The 17,655-nt window shown below is 50.7% G+C and overlaps 1 protein-coding gene across 1 annotated transcript; it reads right to left on the minus strand.

Moving 5' to 3' along the window:
• Positions 1–1,860: 1,860 nt before the first annotated feature.
• Positions 1,861–9,571, minus strand: OVOL2 (ovo like zinc finger 2). Its single transcript, XM_051613732.1, has 4 exons — positions 9,457–9,571; positions 8,561–8,751; positions 6,065–6,254; positions 1,861–3,608 (listed from the first exon to the last, which is right to left on the minus strand). Exons 1-4 carry the CDS (start codon positions 9,554–9,556, stop codon positions 3,295–3,297), a joined length of 795 nt encoding a protein of 264 aa, XP_051469692.1. The 5' UTR covers positions 9,557–9,571; the 3' UTR covers positions 1,861–3,294.
• Between the last annotated feature and the right edge of the window lie 8,084 nt (positions 9,572–17,655).

A 17,655-nucleotide genomic window follows, 5' to 3' on the forward strand; every position in this document is an offset into this window, starting at 1 on the left:
TAGCAAGTGGGTGGTTCAATGCCACTGAACACAGTCAACTTTCTGTGAAAGACAGCTCTGTGGCTGCAAAGAGGATGGGCATAAGCAAGAGGTAAGATGCCCTGGGCAGAAGCAGAATGTGGTAACACATGCTGTTGATTGGGACTGGGTAAATCGAGAGTGTGGAACAGTTGGGCAATGTTTGGGTGGCATTACCATCATCAGTGCATCAGATGTCTCTGAACCATGTGAGATTTCAGCCTTATCCTGCCTTCTAGTAAATAAGGACAAGTCTGGAGCCTGGGCAGTGCAGGCACCTGTTGGCTTCACCTGTGTTCATTTGTTTAACAAAAGCCTGTTGTCTGAGGAAGGCTACCAGCTTCACTGGCAATGTCAGTTTGTAAACCTACCACCAGAGAGCCAGGAGAAGGCAGGCAGCCTTCAAAGATAGTAGTAATGGAAGTTACTGATGTTTGGCACTTCTGAAAGTCTGGCTGCCTCTGGCATCCCTATGTGAGCTCTGGAACATTGCTGTGGAGGCACAAGGTAGTGCAAGTTGTCTTCTGAAACAGAACTGGCAGATGGCTGTTTCAAGTGTCATGCAAACTCAAACCTGCTTTGTGACCAGTTTAAAATAACTTGCCAGACTGTTCAACTGACATGCCCAGGGCATCTGCTACAGGGTGTATCTGTCCTCTGCAGAATAACCAGCCAGTCAAGGGCAGTTACTCCAGCTTAGCATCCAGCTTGTCAGAGCTTTTCTCTTCATTCCAAGTGTTTTTTCTTCTGTTTACTGTTACCTGCTGCTTTTCTCTGCTGCTGTGAGTGCTTTTTTATACTGCAGTGACACAGATAAGACTACCTTAATGTGTCTCTAGTTCTTTCAGCAGGGACATGCTTCAGCAGTGATGTCAGGAAGGAGATCAAAAGTAATGTGTGCTACTGGAGGGGAAAAAAATCACCAACACACGCACAGACAAGCACACATACATGCAAAATGTCTCCAGCTAGACAGGGAGGGTTTCAGCTGTACCTCCACTGCTTCAGTGTAAGGGCTGAGGTTTCAGCAGATCTGCAGACATGAATCCTTTGCAGTTAGGTGAACACTAGTCACATTAGTCAGATGGACTTTGCTGAATGGTCCCACCTAGGAGCTGAACCCAACAGTGTTTCATGACAGGTCTCACTTACTGGGCTACAGGGGAGTATCACCAGCACAATTGGCTCAACCAGCTGTTAACACATTTCTTAGGGGATTTTGCCAATGTATTTGCAAGCACAGAAGCTTCACTTAGGGTAAGCAACCTTCCATTTAAACTATTCAGTTACAGTGCCATGATCTCAGAAGCACTGGGGATAAGTTCATAAGCTTTAGCTCTTTCTGCAAAGTAAGGAACAATCTTTTAATTAATCTTACAGGGTTTTTTCTGTGAACTTCCCATATATTCTGTGAATTTTCCCATTACACAGGATGACAAGTCTGTTCTTTACACAGTAACATCATTTTATTATCCTCATTTTCAAGGTCCCAAGCACCAACAGTTGTGCTGAATAAAGCATTAATATAATTAGAAATGCTTTTAAACCCCTAGAAGCTTTTCCCCACAAAAACCCAAACAGATGCCTGTACAAAACTGAAGTAAATTGAGATTTTTTTGATTATTATTCTTGCAGAGACACTCAGAATCTTATCATTTTAGTAGAAATTATTATGAAGGTCCTGGCTGTGACCATGTATTTTAGGTGGGTTACTTTTCAGCTGTTGTTTCAATGTATATAGAATACAGTGTATCCTCCCCAAATGTACAGCTTTATTTTGAATATGAAATTATTTTTTGGAATTTACAAGTGAAATCCGTTAATTGTTATACATTTAAATTGATGTAAAACCTGTTTAGTGGCTGTGTCCATTGAGTTAGGAGACAGAGGAATAACATGCACTTGGACCAGAGAACCTTGTGGTTGCAGAGGGAGTTAACACCCCTCCCTGTTCCTCCTACTACAGTCATTCAGGTGCCCAGTAAGGGCTGCAGCAGCTTCTGAAGAGTTAAAAGTGTCAGGTGGTTTCAGCAACATGAATTATATGGGCATCCCTCTCCCCATTTGTTTAAATCCCTAAAGTCACACTCAGTATTCCAAATAGGCTACCCTCTTGGTTGTCCTGGATCAACAGGAGCTGGGGCAGAACTATAGGGTGAGTTCTAAATGCACAGAGACATCATGCCAGTCCCTCATCATCATCGCCACCTCCTTCCCTTGTAGCGTAAGTCTCATGAAGAGCCTTCTAAACTGATATCAGTTACAGACAAGGGACCAGATCTGTGCCTGATCTCATGAGTCAGGGACAGGCCAAGTCTCCCTCTTAACTGCGTTGCACTGCTCTGTTGTATTAGTGAACAGACCATTAAAAAGAAAAAAAAATCCCTAAATGAACACACACGCACACATACGCACCATAAAATACATTAAAAATTGCATTTTGTCATGAGGGAAAAATACACATCTTCAAGTCATTCCTTTGGGTTTCTGGGGTGATACTGATGTATTGTAAAAGGATGTGGTAATAATCCCCAAAGTGAGCGTATCAAGTCTGGGAACATCAGAATTAAGTTTACACTGAAATCTAAACGTGATAAAACGTGTTCACAGCTTGACGTACCTAAAACGTGACCAGAAGTCTGCCCTGGAATAAGGCAATTTGCTGGTAGAGAAAGTTTGAGAATAAAAAGTTCCACAGCCTGTAAAAAAAGTTTCAGCTCACCTTGGATCACACCTCCATAATTTGTTAGGTTGCTGCACAGAGGGCAGGTATTTGTGCTTTTTTTTCTTTACCAGCACAGTGCACTCCTGTTCTAAGATAATTTTGATTCATTTTGCATAGAACAATGTACTAGTAGCTGCTCTTACACAGCACTTTTCACCCAAACCTCTCCAAAGGAATTTGTACGGGAGGTAATGGTTGTTGTCTTTACCAAGCACGCTATTTGTCAGTGGCCACCTGGATGTGTGGTAGAGCTGAAACGGAAAACAGGTTGCCTGAATGTCAGTTCAGTAAATACTCCATCCAAGAGGTGAGAGCCTCCTCCAAGTTTTCCAATTTTTTTCTAGCCAGATAAAAAAGTCTGATGTTGGCATCGTATATGGGAATATTTCTTTCAAGTTGAGGTTCTACCAACATCAAGAGAGTCCCGTTGACAAAAAACATCCCTTTCATTTGAGGGGTTTCTTTCAAAACTGTTTAAAAAAAAAAAATAATAATATACATATAGTCCTACATGTAAACTTCATTCCTTTAGACCACTGTAATCCACTGTGTTACTCGTCTTTGTCATCATCATCTTTGGAGTTCCTCTGCAGGACAGGGCTCAGTTTGTTTTGCAAAACCGCTGCAAGTTTTTTTGAGGTTTTTTTCAGGAAAGCGCTTCCAGGGTGAACATTGCTGACGTGCAGGTACAGGTCCTCCTGCGTGGGGCCCGTGTAGCCGCAGTCTTCGCACACGTAAAGTTTATCTCGCCTCTGTTTGTAGGCGTATTGCTGCTGCACGCCGTGAATCTTCTTCAGGTGGGACTCCAGGGAGCACCGCTGGGTAAAGGCTTTGTTGCAAACCTCGCATTTGTAAGGACGAATTCCTGCAAGGTTAAAGACAGTGATTACTGTTCTGGTTTGCCTTTCCTACAGCTGACTAAAGAGCCAGCTAAGGGCAAAAGCTCTAGCATATCAGCTATTGATACCTAGCAGCAGGGAGCTACTAGCCTGAGGAGCTATCTGTCCAGATAAAATACCTTCCATTCAGGTTAACATTTTCAGAAATGGGTTGATACATTTAGGAATAGACAACCTAGTAATGCTTCAAGAAGACGTAGGCGGCCGCCAAGGATGATGGGGACCCATCGGTGCTTTGGTCCTGAAGAAGAATGCGTTCCCAACTCTGGCAGAACTGACTCCTTCAGAGCCTCAACTTTCTGGAGTCCTGTGATTAGGTAAAACTTACCAGTTTCAGCTAACCTTTCATTTTGGCTTTTATAATGAATGAAAGCTTGTATCTCAGTAGAACGTTAATTTTTCTCTTTCAGTGAGTAAAAGGCATCAGGGAGTGGTGTATTGAACATACAGCCATTGCAGTACTGCAAATGAACAAGAGCCTTCTTATAGAATATAGATTTGATTATTGAGACTACAAGCTCAGTTTCCAGAAGAGAAGTGTAGTAAGATGAAATAAATAGGTATGTGTGTCTCCAGAGGAGGGGGAAGTGGCTCACTTGTGATTTGAATGCCTGAGCAGTTTTGTTCAGCACAGAGAGCTAACATTCTAAAAATAATGAGCAGTAAAGAGTATCCATTTTACCACCAATCAACACCAATTTAGCAGCAACCCCCTAGTACTTGAATGACAAATAGCTAAGGGTTTATCAACACTTGAAAAAGCCTAAACCAGTTGTGATTTTGTTTCCTAGACTAGCTCAGTAAGTTTAAAAGCAAAGATCAGCCTTGAAGCTGGAGTTACCTAAAGATCTGGCTTTTCCTGATGAAAGGTGAAACAGGAGTGTGTGGAAGATCAGAGCTATGGTGAGTAATAGCCAGGCAAAAAGAGGGCAAAGCACTCGTGGTCCTAGACAGTTGTAACTTTGTAATCACATTGTTTTAAGCTCACCCTTCAGTCACTGCTCTTTCTATCAGAAATACAAACTGCTTAGAAGTTCCAATAGGCAGCATCTTGATTGCATTTTTACAAGTCTTGCCAAAGGAGATTATCCTAGTGCACTGGCTTAAACTATGAAGACTGAATTTTCCTAACACCTTCTGCTGTGAGACTCCTTCAGTTAGTTACATTCAACTGCAATTGGAGAGAAACTCCAAATCTTTATTAGAATTCCCACACAAAAATGTATCTTCTACAAACAACATTTTGGGTGCTATTTCATGCTCATCCGAAGGCAGTTTAACCTTCACCATCCTTGGTTCTTGATGCCTGCAGTGCTCTGCAGGCATGAGTACAAGAGGAGTCATGCTGGGATGGCACGGCCCATTACTGGGGCTGTGGAAACCTCTTCATTAGTTAAGGATCATTTTAAATTTTGCTTTACTGCACACATTTGTTACTTTTTAATATTAAAGTCTGCTTATGCCATGAAGCTAAACTGGGACATTTGGCTTTCACGGGAGGAGAGAACTAGCCCAGGCAAAAGGCAACTTTTTTCGACCCCCTCTCAATCCAGAGTAGGAGCCACTGTTGGGAGACTGCTCCTGATTTTCAACTCACGCTGTGAACACACACAACGAATGAGCAGAGATGGTTTAGGCCAGTGGCCAAACTAATCTGGATGGCTGGATGTACAGAGGGAAATAGCTCCAACAGGGGACTGAGGGAGCTGGTAGTCTGATGCATGCAGGGATGCAGTGCACAGGGGTAGCAGACATCAGATGTGTTGCCTGGTTTCCCTAAAGAAGCTGAAGGCACAGTATTAATCACATCCTGGTTTCCCCAGATGATGCCAAAATCAAACCATAATCCCCTCCTGCAGGACAGCCAGCAAGGAAGGTAAAAAAAAACAAAAACAAAAAACCAACCAACCAACAAAAACCCCACAAACACACAAAACAAACAAAATGAAAAAAAAAAAACAAACAACCAAGAAATTGCTGCTCATTGCCTCTAGAGGGCAAAGCATTTTCATCCACAGCCTGCCCGGGCTCACCGGTACACGCTGGACTAGCAACAACGTGCAGCGAGTTGTCCCGAATGGGTTATCCCAGCTGGGTTATCCCAGTCTCGCTGACCCAGGCATAGCAGCACATCGCCGTGTCTACGCTGGATCTGGATAGCAGCTCGTGCACCCACAGTGCTTCACACTGATTTTATTAGTTATCAGATTTCACTAGTCCTGGGGCTTTTATTTGTTCACACTCACATCTTTCCCTTTCCTCCACCACAACCCTGCTATTTTCTGCAAATGTTGTTTACCTGGGTCTTCCATTATTGGTCTTGCTGGGTTAACCTCACCCTCCATCCTTGTCCCATCTCACCACTTCTCCCACCTCCCGCTACCCAGAGCCATCCACAATCCCCTGGGGAACACATTCGTACCAGTATGGGTCCGGACGTGTCTTTTCAGATCAAAGGTGTCGTTGAAGCCTTTTCCACAGAAGGTGCACAAGTGTCTCTTCACCTGGCTGTGGCACTTGATGTGACGGTTCAGCATCCGCTGCAAGCGAAAGCCCTTGCCACACAGCTCACAGCTGTGCACCGTAGCATCGTTACAGGTACCAGTGGTGAACTAAGGAATGGAAGAGGGCAGGGTGAGTAGGCATCAAGATGATGAAGACCAACAGAAAACAAACAAAAGAAGGGCTTATTAGAATCATAGAATGAATCCGTTTGGTTGGGAAAGACCTTTAAGATCATCAAATCCAGCCGTTAGCCTAGCACTGCCAAGAAGCACCATTGCATTACAAAAAATCTTGATATATATTCAAAATGAAAAGTGAAAGCATTTGGGAAATTCTTGACGGCTGAAAGCTTTGTGCTTCCCCTGCCACCAAGTGGGTGATTTATAATGTGCAGCTTGGGACTGGTGCAATGCTGGCCAGCTCGGCGTCAGGGGTTAAAACAAAGCCCGTGTGCTGGATGCTTTCCAGGGGCAGGGACCCTCTTCCAGCTACATGCATAAGCACATGTGCTTAAGCTAGAGCACCTCTCCGTGTGGCTGCATGTGTGTTTGCTCCTGCACTCAAGCAATATCCTGGGTGGAGACAAGAGGCCCTCCCTGTCATAAGAAAGTCATACCCATGCAGTGCCTTCACTGACTGTGTTTCCAGCTGCTATGGGTCCCTCAAAAAACAAGAGGTGAAAAAAAACAGTAGGTTTAGTGAGATAAACCAAAGGCACATTGCACTGACTCAGCAGAGACTGAAACAATGGCAGTAATCTCCTCTTGTTGGTCTCCCTGGTTTGTTAATTAACAGCAGAGTGTCATTAGGGGTTAATCATCTCGTTCCCGCTCCCAACACCATAAATATTGCGCCAACACCATGACCTAACTTGACTAAGGGAGACACTGATGATTAAGCTCTTAGGAAGAGCATTCCTCAGCAGGAAGGTTTAATGTCTGGAAGACGCGAACACTTCACTACTAGTTTAATTATCCACCGGGGAGTGGACGTGCTCGCCGCCGGCCACTTGGGACGAGGGAAAGCCAGCAGAGCAGGCAGCACGGCATGCACACGTCCATCAGCTCTTGTGGCACTTTTGGAGAGTTTCTGTGGCACGATGAGAAAGCCCGACTCCGCCAAAGTGAGGCTCTGCTGTGACTGTTGCTAATAGCCCAAGTTAAATTATTACGAAGTAGATTAAAGTAAAGCAGCAGTGGGGCAAGCTCTTCATAAACAGAGGAATATGTTTAGGATTTCTTTTTCTTGAAGAGCCAGTTATTTTTCCCAGCCTCGTCCTTTACTTACTACTGAAGAAACACTAACTGAACTTGTAAAGAAAGATTTTTAAAAAAAAGTCATCTGTGAAACCATGAGGTGTGAAACTGGAGGGGAACCCCTGGGAAGTGTCTGTTGGGCAACAGGCAGGACTTCACCTCATGCAGCCACATATAAACAGGATGAAAACCTAGCGTTAATCATAATTAATAACATGGTGGCCAAAAGGCCATCATCCCTGCAGAAACAGAGGGGATTCTTACAGCTCCATCTGGCAAAGCAACAGTCAGGGTTTAATGAGGTGTTAACTAGACACCATAAACACATCTCCTTCCCAGCACCGGGGTGGCCTAGCTCCACCTCTTCTGAGGGGAATCCTGGATGATCAGAGATGGACTTGATCCTTCTACCCCATCTGCACAGTCTTGGGTTCTTGGGTATCTCAAGGAGCCCATGAGTGATTTGCCTTCTCACACTTGTGAGGGAAATCACTGCTTTGCTGGCTCTGCCCATGGAACACCCAGTCAATAAGAGCTCCTGCCCATGCAGCAGAGAGGCTCTTCAGCAGTGTCAATGGACAGATAATTGCTTCACCCAAGCCTGTGGGTCCACCTCAAGGTGGCAATGGCCTTTCACGGCCTCAGAGGAGGATCTTTTCCTAGCTGCTACCTCTGTAAATCAAGAGGGTAGGGGGTGGTGGGAAGATTCACCGCAGCCCCCCTTGGCGAAGGCTTGACTTACAACCGAGAAGGCGGCCTTTTAAGGAGGCCCCACGTTAAGGAACGAGATCCACCCACACACCGTGGGGCATGACTCCTAGTTGCCAGGGCTGGTCCTTCCTGGCTGGGTTCAGAGCTCCTGCGGGCCCTGAGCCAAGCAGGCCAGGGGCAGCACGTCCCAGGCAGGGATAAGGGAAGGCAAAGGGCATTGGAAGATTACAGTACATGGCTTATGAGGCTTGCCGTGCTGCTGCCATCCTACAGCCAGCCACTCCCGCGGGCCTCCATCTCAGTGTGCGGGACGGGTGCCGTCACCTCTAGGAGGGAGAGCCCAAGGGACTGTTGTCACCTGGCGTCCCTCGCCAGTAGCTGGGCCCAGCCCTCGAAGCGGGGTCACCCTATCACGGAGGAAGTGAAGGCGGGGCGCGGGCGGTTACCTTGATTTTCGACCTGATCACGGGGCGCTTGACGGCCAGGTCCAGCAGCATCCCCCCGGCCGTGCCCAAGTCGCCGGGGGCGGGCTGGGGGGTCGGGGGGTCGCTGGGCTCCGCGTCCCGGGTTCCGCTACTCCCGCTGCTCTCCAGGCTGCAGCTGTCCTCGTAGCCCAGCAGCACGCAGCCGATCCCGCCTGCAGCGGGGATGGGGGAGCGGGGGGGGAGGGAAGATGCGATAAAGAGGGGAGCAGGGAGCCGCGGCCAGGGGGCGGCGGGAGGGGGGCAGTGGGTGGGAGCCGCCGGTGGGAGCCGCCGGGCCCCGGTGTTTAACCTGCGGGCGGGCCGCGGACGGCAGGGGGAGGATCCCCGGCTCACGCTGCAATCGGAAACTCAAACACGAACGGTCCCAAAGTTCAAACAAGCCAGCACCGCCGCCTTCCCGTTATACCCCGGGCAAGGGCAGGAGGAGGAGGAGGGGAGGGGGAGGCCAGGAGGACATCGTCGTCCCCCCACCGTCCGGGTCCTTTCTTCTCCTCCCCCCGCCACCTTTCTCATGCAAACGAGGTTTCCCACCTTCCCTGATACACACCAACACACACCCCCATGCCCCGGGGTGAGAGATGGTGCCAGGCGTGGGGGCGGCATCGCCCGGCGGGGCCGGCACCCGGCAGTCCCGCGGCTGGGCGGGGAGGGTCCCTCCGAGCTCCCCCCTTCGTCCCCATCCCGTTTCGTGCAACCCTCCCCGAGCCGCTGCCCGCCCGCCCCCTCGGGGCTCCCCCAGTCCGGCAAAACCCCCTCCCTAACCCGCGGGGACCGGGGCGAGGGCAGGGGTCTGGCGGGGACCCCCCTCCCTCCCGGCGGCGAGCGGTGCCGGGGCAGGGAGCCCGTCGGCGCCGTACCTGGGATGTAGGTGTCGGCTCTCTCCTCGTCGGGCAGCCCATCCCAGCTGCGCACCGCCGGCTGCGGGCTCCGGCGCTTCACCAGGAAGGCTCTGGGCATGGCGAGGGCAGGGGGCACGGCGGGGCTCGGCTCGGCTCGGCTCGGCTGGGCACGGCGAGGAGCGAAGCGGAGCAGCGGCTCAACCCGCTGCCCGCCCGCAGCCCAGCGGGTCCGCGGGGAGCGGGACCGCACGCACCGGGCAGAGCCGCCGAGGAGCGGGGAGGGGAAGGGGAGGGGAAGGGGGGTGGGGGGGGGAGGCAAGTTTCATAAGGTGGAATAGAAAAATGCACCAGGAAACTTGGGAAGGAGCATGCGTGCTGCAAACATAACGGTGTCAACAAGTCTGCTTACCTGTCCGACCGGTTGGAGCAGCTGAGCTTTGTTCCAGCCCTTCCTAAGGCATGAATGTTTGCAAAAGAATGTAACGTCTGAAAATTAAAAAAAAAAAAAAAAAAAGAAAGAAAAAAAAAAAAAACGGGAGGGGAGCCCTGCCTTGCTGCCTCTCCGCCGGCCCGCCCGTAGCCCCACTGGCGGGGACCCCGGTGGGGCTGGACCCACTGCCCGCCCGCCGCCGCAGCGGGATGCCCGGGGCGGCCGGAGCTACTCCCCACCCGCGGGTGCGGGACCCACCGCCCACGGAGGGGCTGCTCTGAAGATCCCCCCCCGGGGCAGCCCAGAGAGGGGAGGGCTTCCCAGGGCGCCAAGGAAGAGACTGAGCTGTGCTCGGGGCAGCAGCAAGCAGAGAAAGTTGTTGTTTTTTTCTTAATGACAATCTTTTCTTCTCTTAAAAAGAAAACAAACATTTTAAAAGGCTTTATTCTGTTTCAGTCATTGATTTAAAATGAAAAACGTCTCACTGCCTCAGCCTTTTCTCTTCCCCCCCAACCCCCCTTTTTTTTTTTTTTTATTTGCCTCTTGTCCTCTCCCCCTCTTCCCGAAGTGGAAATGAAACAAAAGACAAGAGGACGATGTGGGGGGGTGGGAAAGGAAGCAAAAGAAACAGAAGAAAACCCACAAAACTGCACTGAAAATTCTTCGAGCACAGCAAGGCTCGCACATGGCCTGTCCTCGGGTATTTAAACAGCACTCAGGGGTGCCTTCTCCTAACACGCTCCTGTTCCATCTGCTTTTTTATTAAATGCAGTGGAAATGCACTGGGTGCCTTCCTCCCTAGCACATCCTTGCAGCAGAGATGGCACTGGGCTCCAGTGCTTGTGCCACTGATCTTTTGGTGGGGCTGAGCACCAAGGGCTGTTTCTCAGCATGAAGAGGCCTTTCAAACGGCGTCGCTCTTTCCTAAGGTTGCTGCTTTCCTCCCAAGCAAAACACAGGCCAGGAGGAATCATTGGGAGTTTCACCATTTGTTTCATTCAGACTGAGGTTTAACTTCAGGGGACGGACCTGGAACTTGTGGAAAGGATGTGCCTCCAAATATGGTGGCCAAATGAAAGAGCTCTGCTTGACACACGTCCTTGGTAAGTCTTTGGGACAAGTGCCACCACTGTGGAGCCATTTGAGACTTTACTCAGGAGCAGACTGGCGCAAGGCCTTTGTGGGTCAGAGCCCTGGGGGCATGGGAATGGCTGGAGCCTCAGGGAGGGCATTAGGATAGAGGAGCCCCAGCCTAAGCCATTAGCCCCACATCAGGTGCCGCACCATCAGAGACGTCCCCCGGGCTGGACATTCCAAAGCAGTAATTTCCAGCCAGGAAAAATGAGCCAGGAGCCACAGCAGCCCTACCTACCATACCTTTGGTAGGGTCTACCAGAGAGCAGCATGGGCACAGACATCTTCATCCTGCAGGCTGAAGCAGCAGAGGAGTTACCCAACCAACCAAGCGCTTGCTCCTCCAAGAAGCCCTGATCACTGATCCATGGGACAGGCCCTGGGAGTGATGACTAGGGCTGGGGGCACCTACTCATTCCCCTTACTCCTGCAGTGAAGATTTACAGCCTCAGCAGATATTGGGGAGAAACCACCTCAACTTGCCTTTGGGCAGTACCTCAGCCATACCACACGTGAAACCTTCTCTTTCTTTTCTTCTCTTTAAGGCTATGTAATTTCTCTGTTATGTCTGAGATTTTGCTCCAGGTCAAAATGCAGCTACATGGGTTTTAATTGATTTTTTTGCAATGCTTTCAACTTGAGGTTTCTTTTATTTTAACCACTCCTTGTCTTTTAAGCCAAAAGAGGTAGCAAATGACATTAATCACAACACTCCCAAACCAAGAACTTGCTGTGAATACTCTAATGTCTTCTTGGCTTTTTCAAATCCTGCTTTGAGTGTCCCATTTAGCGAGGTCCTGGAGCACACACTTCACTTTTCACAGGGTGCTCCAAATCAGGCGTGCACTTACAAGCATAGCTGGATCAGGAACTAAGTTGTTATTATCAGTTCTGGAGCCCTGACATGAGGGGTCAGAGCTGTGGTGTGCCCAGCACCATCAGAAATACAAGATGGAGAGAAGGTGCTGCAGCCTCCAGCAAGGAAAGAGGAGCTGGATGGAGAAGGCACCACCTATAGTGAAGCATCTCACTGGTGATGGGTTGCCTTCTCTTTGAGCTACTGGGTGGAAGCACAGAATGCTAAAGCCTTGGTATTGCTTGGCCATAGCCCAGAAGAAAACCATGCTGCCTTTCCTAAAATGACCATTCCTCAGTATTTTTTGACCCAGTGGAGCCTGGGAAGCACATGGCATCATGTAGTAGCATCCTTGGGACCACACCACCTTCCACCAGGCAGCTCATGGACACATCACTGGGCAGCCAGTGTCCCTCTCCATATGCCCACTAGAGAAATGTTGCATGTACAGCCCGAGTGTGCTGTAATTACTCAGTAAATAACAACACTAATGAGATCATGGCACACAAACCTTTCTGTAAGATCTTGTTTAATTTTCAGCATTACTTGGGTGTGGGAGAAAATCCAGTATGTTAAATTAACATTTTGGGTGTAAATCAAATTAAATGTACAAAATGCCCTGTAGGGTCAAAGCACAATGGGGCCCACTCTTACAGATCTGACTACTAAAACGTGTTTCATTTGACTCAAATCATTCAGGAGTGAAGAGGGAGAGAATGGTTCAAACAACGAATCAGCCACGTGTCACTGTTGCAACCACAGCTCCTCTCCTTCCCCAGCCCTTCCTGGGTGGGGTGCAGGTAGATGGCCACAGCAAGGGCCACAGGGGACTCGTCCCTCCTGGAGGGCTCCCTCTCACCACCAGCCTGGCCCCAGTTTATATAGCACCTAGAAGGGAGTGGGAAAAGCATGCTTGGGAACCAGGACCTGGGGAGCAAGAGAAGGAGCCAGGGTTGAGAAGAGCAGAGCAGAGAGGTGCTCAGTAAAAGAGGTAAGTAAAGGCACATGTCCACAGCTCAGGGGACGACAACTCAGTTTTATCTGTGACCAGGGAACCTTTCAGCTGCCCAGTGACCCCAGGGATCCATGTTCTTTCTCCTTTCATAGGCTACTTTTTGCCTTGATCAGCACCACACAGCTGCAGAAGCAGGCATGTGCCCATACAGCGGAGGGACGTAGCCTGGGCAGCAGGGACCAGGGTTGATCATCCAGCCAGGCAGAGCTGAACACTGCTGAAAGGCACAGCTCCTCAGCAATGCCACGGCAATGTCTTCGAGTTGGGCCTTTAGCACAGAGTCCAGCAAAGGGACCTTCAAGGTGGGATCCTGCCCTAGCCCTTATCCCTCCCGCACGGCAATGGAAGGACACCAGCAGGTACACCTGCAGGGGCTGTGTGGGGATGTTCTACCCACGAGGCTGAGATCACAGTCATGCAGTGCTGCTTTTCCAGTGATTTCTCATTATTTTGAGCTGGGCTGGACAGAGATGGGAGGCTGGCTGCTACAGGAGCCCGGCAATGCAACAGCCCAGCCTTTAGTCTCTGTCTCTCAGAAGAGCTAAGATGGAAGCATTTATGCAAGTTTACTGACCATGCAAGAGAGGCCACAGTTTCATATCCTTGAGAAGATGAATCCTCATCTTCTGGGGTCTCATCTTCTTCAAGTCTGCCTGAAACACCAGAGCTGGGACATCTGAGCTGCCACAAGTCACCCAAACAACCACTTCCACAGCTGGCAGATTCCCACATTGCTCCTAGAGGCATTTTGGGAGAGACAGGGAGGAGGCTGGGTGTCAAAAGGATGCCCAGTCCTCTGTGAGAGGCATCCTGGTTTGACACCATGAAAAGCTTCACCTTTTCCCACATGAGGTGGGACTGTGAGCACAGAGCCCATGCCTGAACCCAGGAATGGACACTGTGAGGCCATCAAGAGCCCTGGGCTCACATCCTGGCCATGCTACAGGGCGAGAGCTTACAGAAGGAACATATTCCCTTTGCAGCCAAGGCAAGCTGAGAACAAGGGAGGGTATCTTCTCTGCAGCCTTTCCCAGCCTGCTGTCTCCTTGGATTATTTGATGTCGATCCAGCATGTCATAGGGTCTTCCCAGAAGGATTGCAGGGACCTCTGAGGACCATGGCTTGAAAGCCTAGAGCAGAAAACAGAGGAAAGGTCCTGCTGTTTTAAAGAAAATAAAATCCTCACCTGGGGCATACGCTCTTTCCAGCCCTGAATTTCCTTCCACCTTGATGTCTGCCATTAGTCTCGCAGCTCAGCATTTGCCTGTGCAGAGTCAAAGTGCTCCTGGGGGATGCACCCCTCTACCTCATGTCCCATTGCACACTTGCAAGGGTGACTCAGCTGGGTTTCAGCAGCTGCCTTGCACGCACACACCAGCTGCGTTTTGGGGTTGTTGGAGAGTTTGCCATTGCCTCTAAGGGTAGGTTCCCACCCAAAGCATGGCACCTCCAGTGCCAAGACTTGGATGAATACCAGACCATGGTCTCCTGGAGGTGACAGGGGTGGGAGCATTGCTGGAGGCAGCACAGGCTGCCAGAGCAAAGGTACTGCCCTGGTCACACCTGAGCAACAATCCCCTGTGCTGCCAAACATGGGGCCACATCTGACAACCAGAAAGCTCTGCTCCCAAGCTGGTAAGATGAGGAACCACCTCACCACAGTGGATGGAGCCAGGGTGGCTCTGCACCAGCGTTATCTCAGAAGCAGAGAGCAGTGGCTCTGCAAGCTGCCCCGGTTTCAAGGGCAATCTTGCTTTCCTTGGCTGAGCCGGGAAGGAGGGATGGAGAAGGTGCCAGCCAGGATAAGATGGCTCCTCAGGCTGTGGCAGAACCTGCCCTGCCTGTGCTTCCCTGCCGGATTTCAAAGCACCCCACCAGGCTGACTCACCAGGCTCCTGTCTCCCTGCCTCCCACAGCCCCTGCCACTCCCAGCGTCTCCCAGTCTTTCTCCACCGATACCTCCGCTTCCTTCCCACTCCCCCCCGCCGGCTTGGCGCTGTCTCTCTGGCCGCCCACTCGCTACGGCTCCACTCCCTTGGGGCACCCAGCATCACCCCAGGCTGCCCAGCTGCTCCCTGCCCAGGCTCTGAGTCCTGCTCCCCTCCCTGTGGAAACAGCATGCAGCCACCCCCACAAAGCCCGTGCCAGGTGTCTGACCCCAGCAGCATCTCCTGAGCATCCTTTTTGGTGGTATCTGGAGCTCTGAGGCTTAGAGGAAAAGGCTGGCAGAGGACCCATGCTCCTCACATCCCCCACACGTGGTCCAGCACTGCTCTGGGAAGATGGGATGACCCCCTTGGAGAAGTATTCAGTCTCTCAAGGTGGTCACAGCAGAGCCCTGAGCTCAGAGACTCTGCCATAGAAACATGACTGCATGAGCAGCTCTCTCTGGGGTCCCATGAAGCCCCTTCCTCAGCTTTTCCCACACTGCCTAACTTTTTTTGGTTGCTTGGTTTCCTGTGATCCCACTGTCTGCCCAGTGTTCCCTTCCTGGGACCTTCGGTGCAATTTTACCAAGCCTGATACAGCAGCAGAGGTTGCAAAGGTAGAGAAATCCCAGGAGTTTTCTGCAAATCAGTAGCTAAGTAGAGGACAGAAAGCTACTTCCTCTTAATGTTCCCATTGTGCTAAAAAATATCTCATGTGCATGACCTTTATTAGACATCACTAAATCCACTCGGGCTCTAACGCCCAAAGCCACATCTATGCAAGCCAAAGCCCCTCCAGCTATTTCAGCAACAAGTTTCTGGTGGTGGTCATCCTCAGTCCCCAGGATTTATCTGATGCTTTCACAAGAGATCTCTTTAAGCTCCAAACCCAACAGTTGCTTGAACCACAAAGAAATGGAGACCCGCCGCTTTTTCTTTCTGACTGATGCTTTGGATTCTGGGCTCTCTCTGGCAGGAGGTCACGGAAAGCTTTGGCCACGTGGGTCCATCCTGATGATACCTGTGCAGATGAGCAGCTTCTCTGTCTGAGCCCAGTTTCATCTCCTGAGGGGGCCCCGGTTATGGCTTGACCACAGGGGGAAGGCTATGGTGGGTGGTCTGCCAAAACCACACACACTGGCTTTATCCTCCAGAGAGGATTTCCCTCCTGGCTCTATGCTCGACTTTCAGCACCACCACATCTCCGTGTTCTCATTTTGTTGCCTGGCCAGCACTTGCTTTGGTGGAGTGACCCATGCAAACATGGGCATTGCCCCAGAAAAAGACCCATTTTCCCTGCTGTCAGGATGTGCTGCTGTTGGGATGGGCTGCATGTTGGGATGCACTATACATTAGAATGTCCAAATGCACTGCTGTTGAGATGCACTGTCTGGGCTCATGGAGGCTGAAGGTTCAGAAGAGGGGTGTGAAACCTGACTGCTGGGCAAGGCCAGCCTGTCCTGTTAGCTGACTGGGAACACTACCTTTCATTAAGTGCTAGGGAACGAGCAGTTGCCTGGCTCACTTGGGAAAGCTCTCCCTGGACAGGCTGGTGTTGGCTGGTGCTGGTGGAAAAAAGCTGGACGAGCCACAACTGGGGTCTGACCCAGTCAGTCCCTTCCCACGTTCCTAAAAATAAAGAGAGTGCTTTCGAAACGCCTTTAAAATCCCCGCTTCCTGCAGCTGGCAAAGGCCGATAAGAAGCCGCGCTGCCTGGGGGGCTGCATTCTCGCTTCCCAACAGCCCTGCCACCTCTCCACCCCTCCAACCTCAAACCTCAGTGGGAGAAAATCCCCCTTCTCCTCCCCAAGGACACCTTGAGGCCCCCGAGGCTTCCTCGTTCCTGGCAGATGAGTGCTGCCATAAACCCCATTGTATGCGCGTGGGGTTTGTCAGTTTCTCTTCCGTTTCAAAAACCCCTGAGAGGGGCCCAGCTGGGCAGTAGGTGCTGTCCTGGACATCTCTCTCCTTTTGCAGGGTGATGGGAAGATTAATAGGATAATGGAGCAGTGATAAGGACAGTGATGAGCTGGAGGAAGGAACAACCATCTCGGGTTGGGTGCTGGGGATCATCCCACTGCTGCCACTGCTGGCCAAGCATTTTTGCAGTGCAGTTCTCTGGGGATTTTTGTAGCAGTAGAAAGAGAAGATGAGGTCTGTCTGTGCTCCTCTCAGCTCCTCTCTAACAAGGAGGACCGCCAGGACAACCTTGGCCATTGGCACTGTGGATGCCAACTCAAGGGTAAGTCTGCTCCAAGCTGGGCTAGGGGACAGGTTGGGATGCCCTAGCCTCTCTTCAAATGCTGCTGTGCTAGAGATGGGCCTTTCCTGCTCTCTGTCCTGATTCTGTGGGTGCACAGGGAGGGCTGTCTCCCAGCAGGGATCCAGTGCCACTGCGGGAGAGCCCCTGCCCATCCCACTTGTGCTGAGGCAAAGCATGTGCTCCAACATGTCCAGGATGAGTTAAGCATCAGGATATGCACTTGTTGCCCACAAAGTCGCCCAGGGAGCTCAGCAGTGCCACTTGCAGCCAGGCTCCTTTCCCTACAGCTGTGATCTAATGGCGGGGGGGAAGCTTGGTGCCAGCTGCAGCTCTTGGGGGTGCCTCTGCCCCTCCTCATGCACACAGATGAGACCAAAACCCAACACTAGCCTTCTTCTCCCTACTCCCTGCACAGCCACACTGCCACAGCCCAAGAAGCCCTCCTCCTACTGAGGAGCTCTGGGAGGGTGGAAGCTGGAGGGTGCAGCATCCTGTACCCCAAGGGGGTCACCCCACTTTGTGGGCCACAGACCCACACACCTCCCTGCATTGCAGCTGCCCTGGTGCTCAGGCAGGGTTACCTTTTCCATG

This window comes from Apus apus, chromosome 3, assembly GCF_020740795.1.
Source record: "Apus apus isolate bApuApu2 chromosome 3, bApuApu2.pri.cur, whole genome shotgun sequence".
Classification (NCBI taxonomy): Eukaryota; Metazoa; Chordata; class Aves; order Apodiformes; family Apodidae; genus Apus; species Apus apus.

What these genes read in the sequence shown, in the direction of transcription:
- OVOL2 (XM_051613732.1), bottom strand. Translation starts at nt 9,556, where the DNA reads ATGCCCAGAGCCTTCCTGGTGAAGCGCCGGAGCCCGCAGCCGGCGGTG. An exon ending in AGCCGACACCTACATCCCAG is followed by an intron (nt 8,752 to 9,456) that starts GTACGGCGCCGA and finishes TCCCCGCTGCAG; the next exon opens with GCGGGATCGGCTGCGTGCTG. An exon ending in TGATCAGGTCGAAAATCAAG is followed by an intron (nt 6,255 to 8,560) that starts GTAACCGCCCGC and finishes TCCATTCCTTAG; the next exon opens with TTCACCACTGGTACCTGTAA.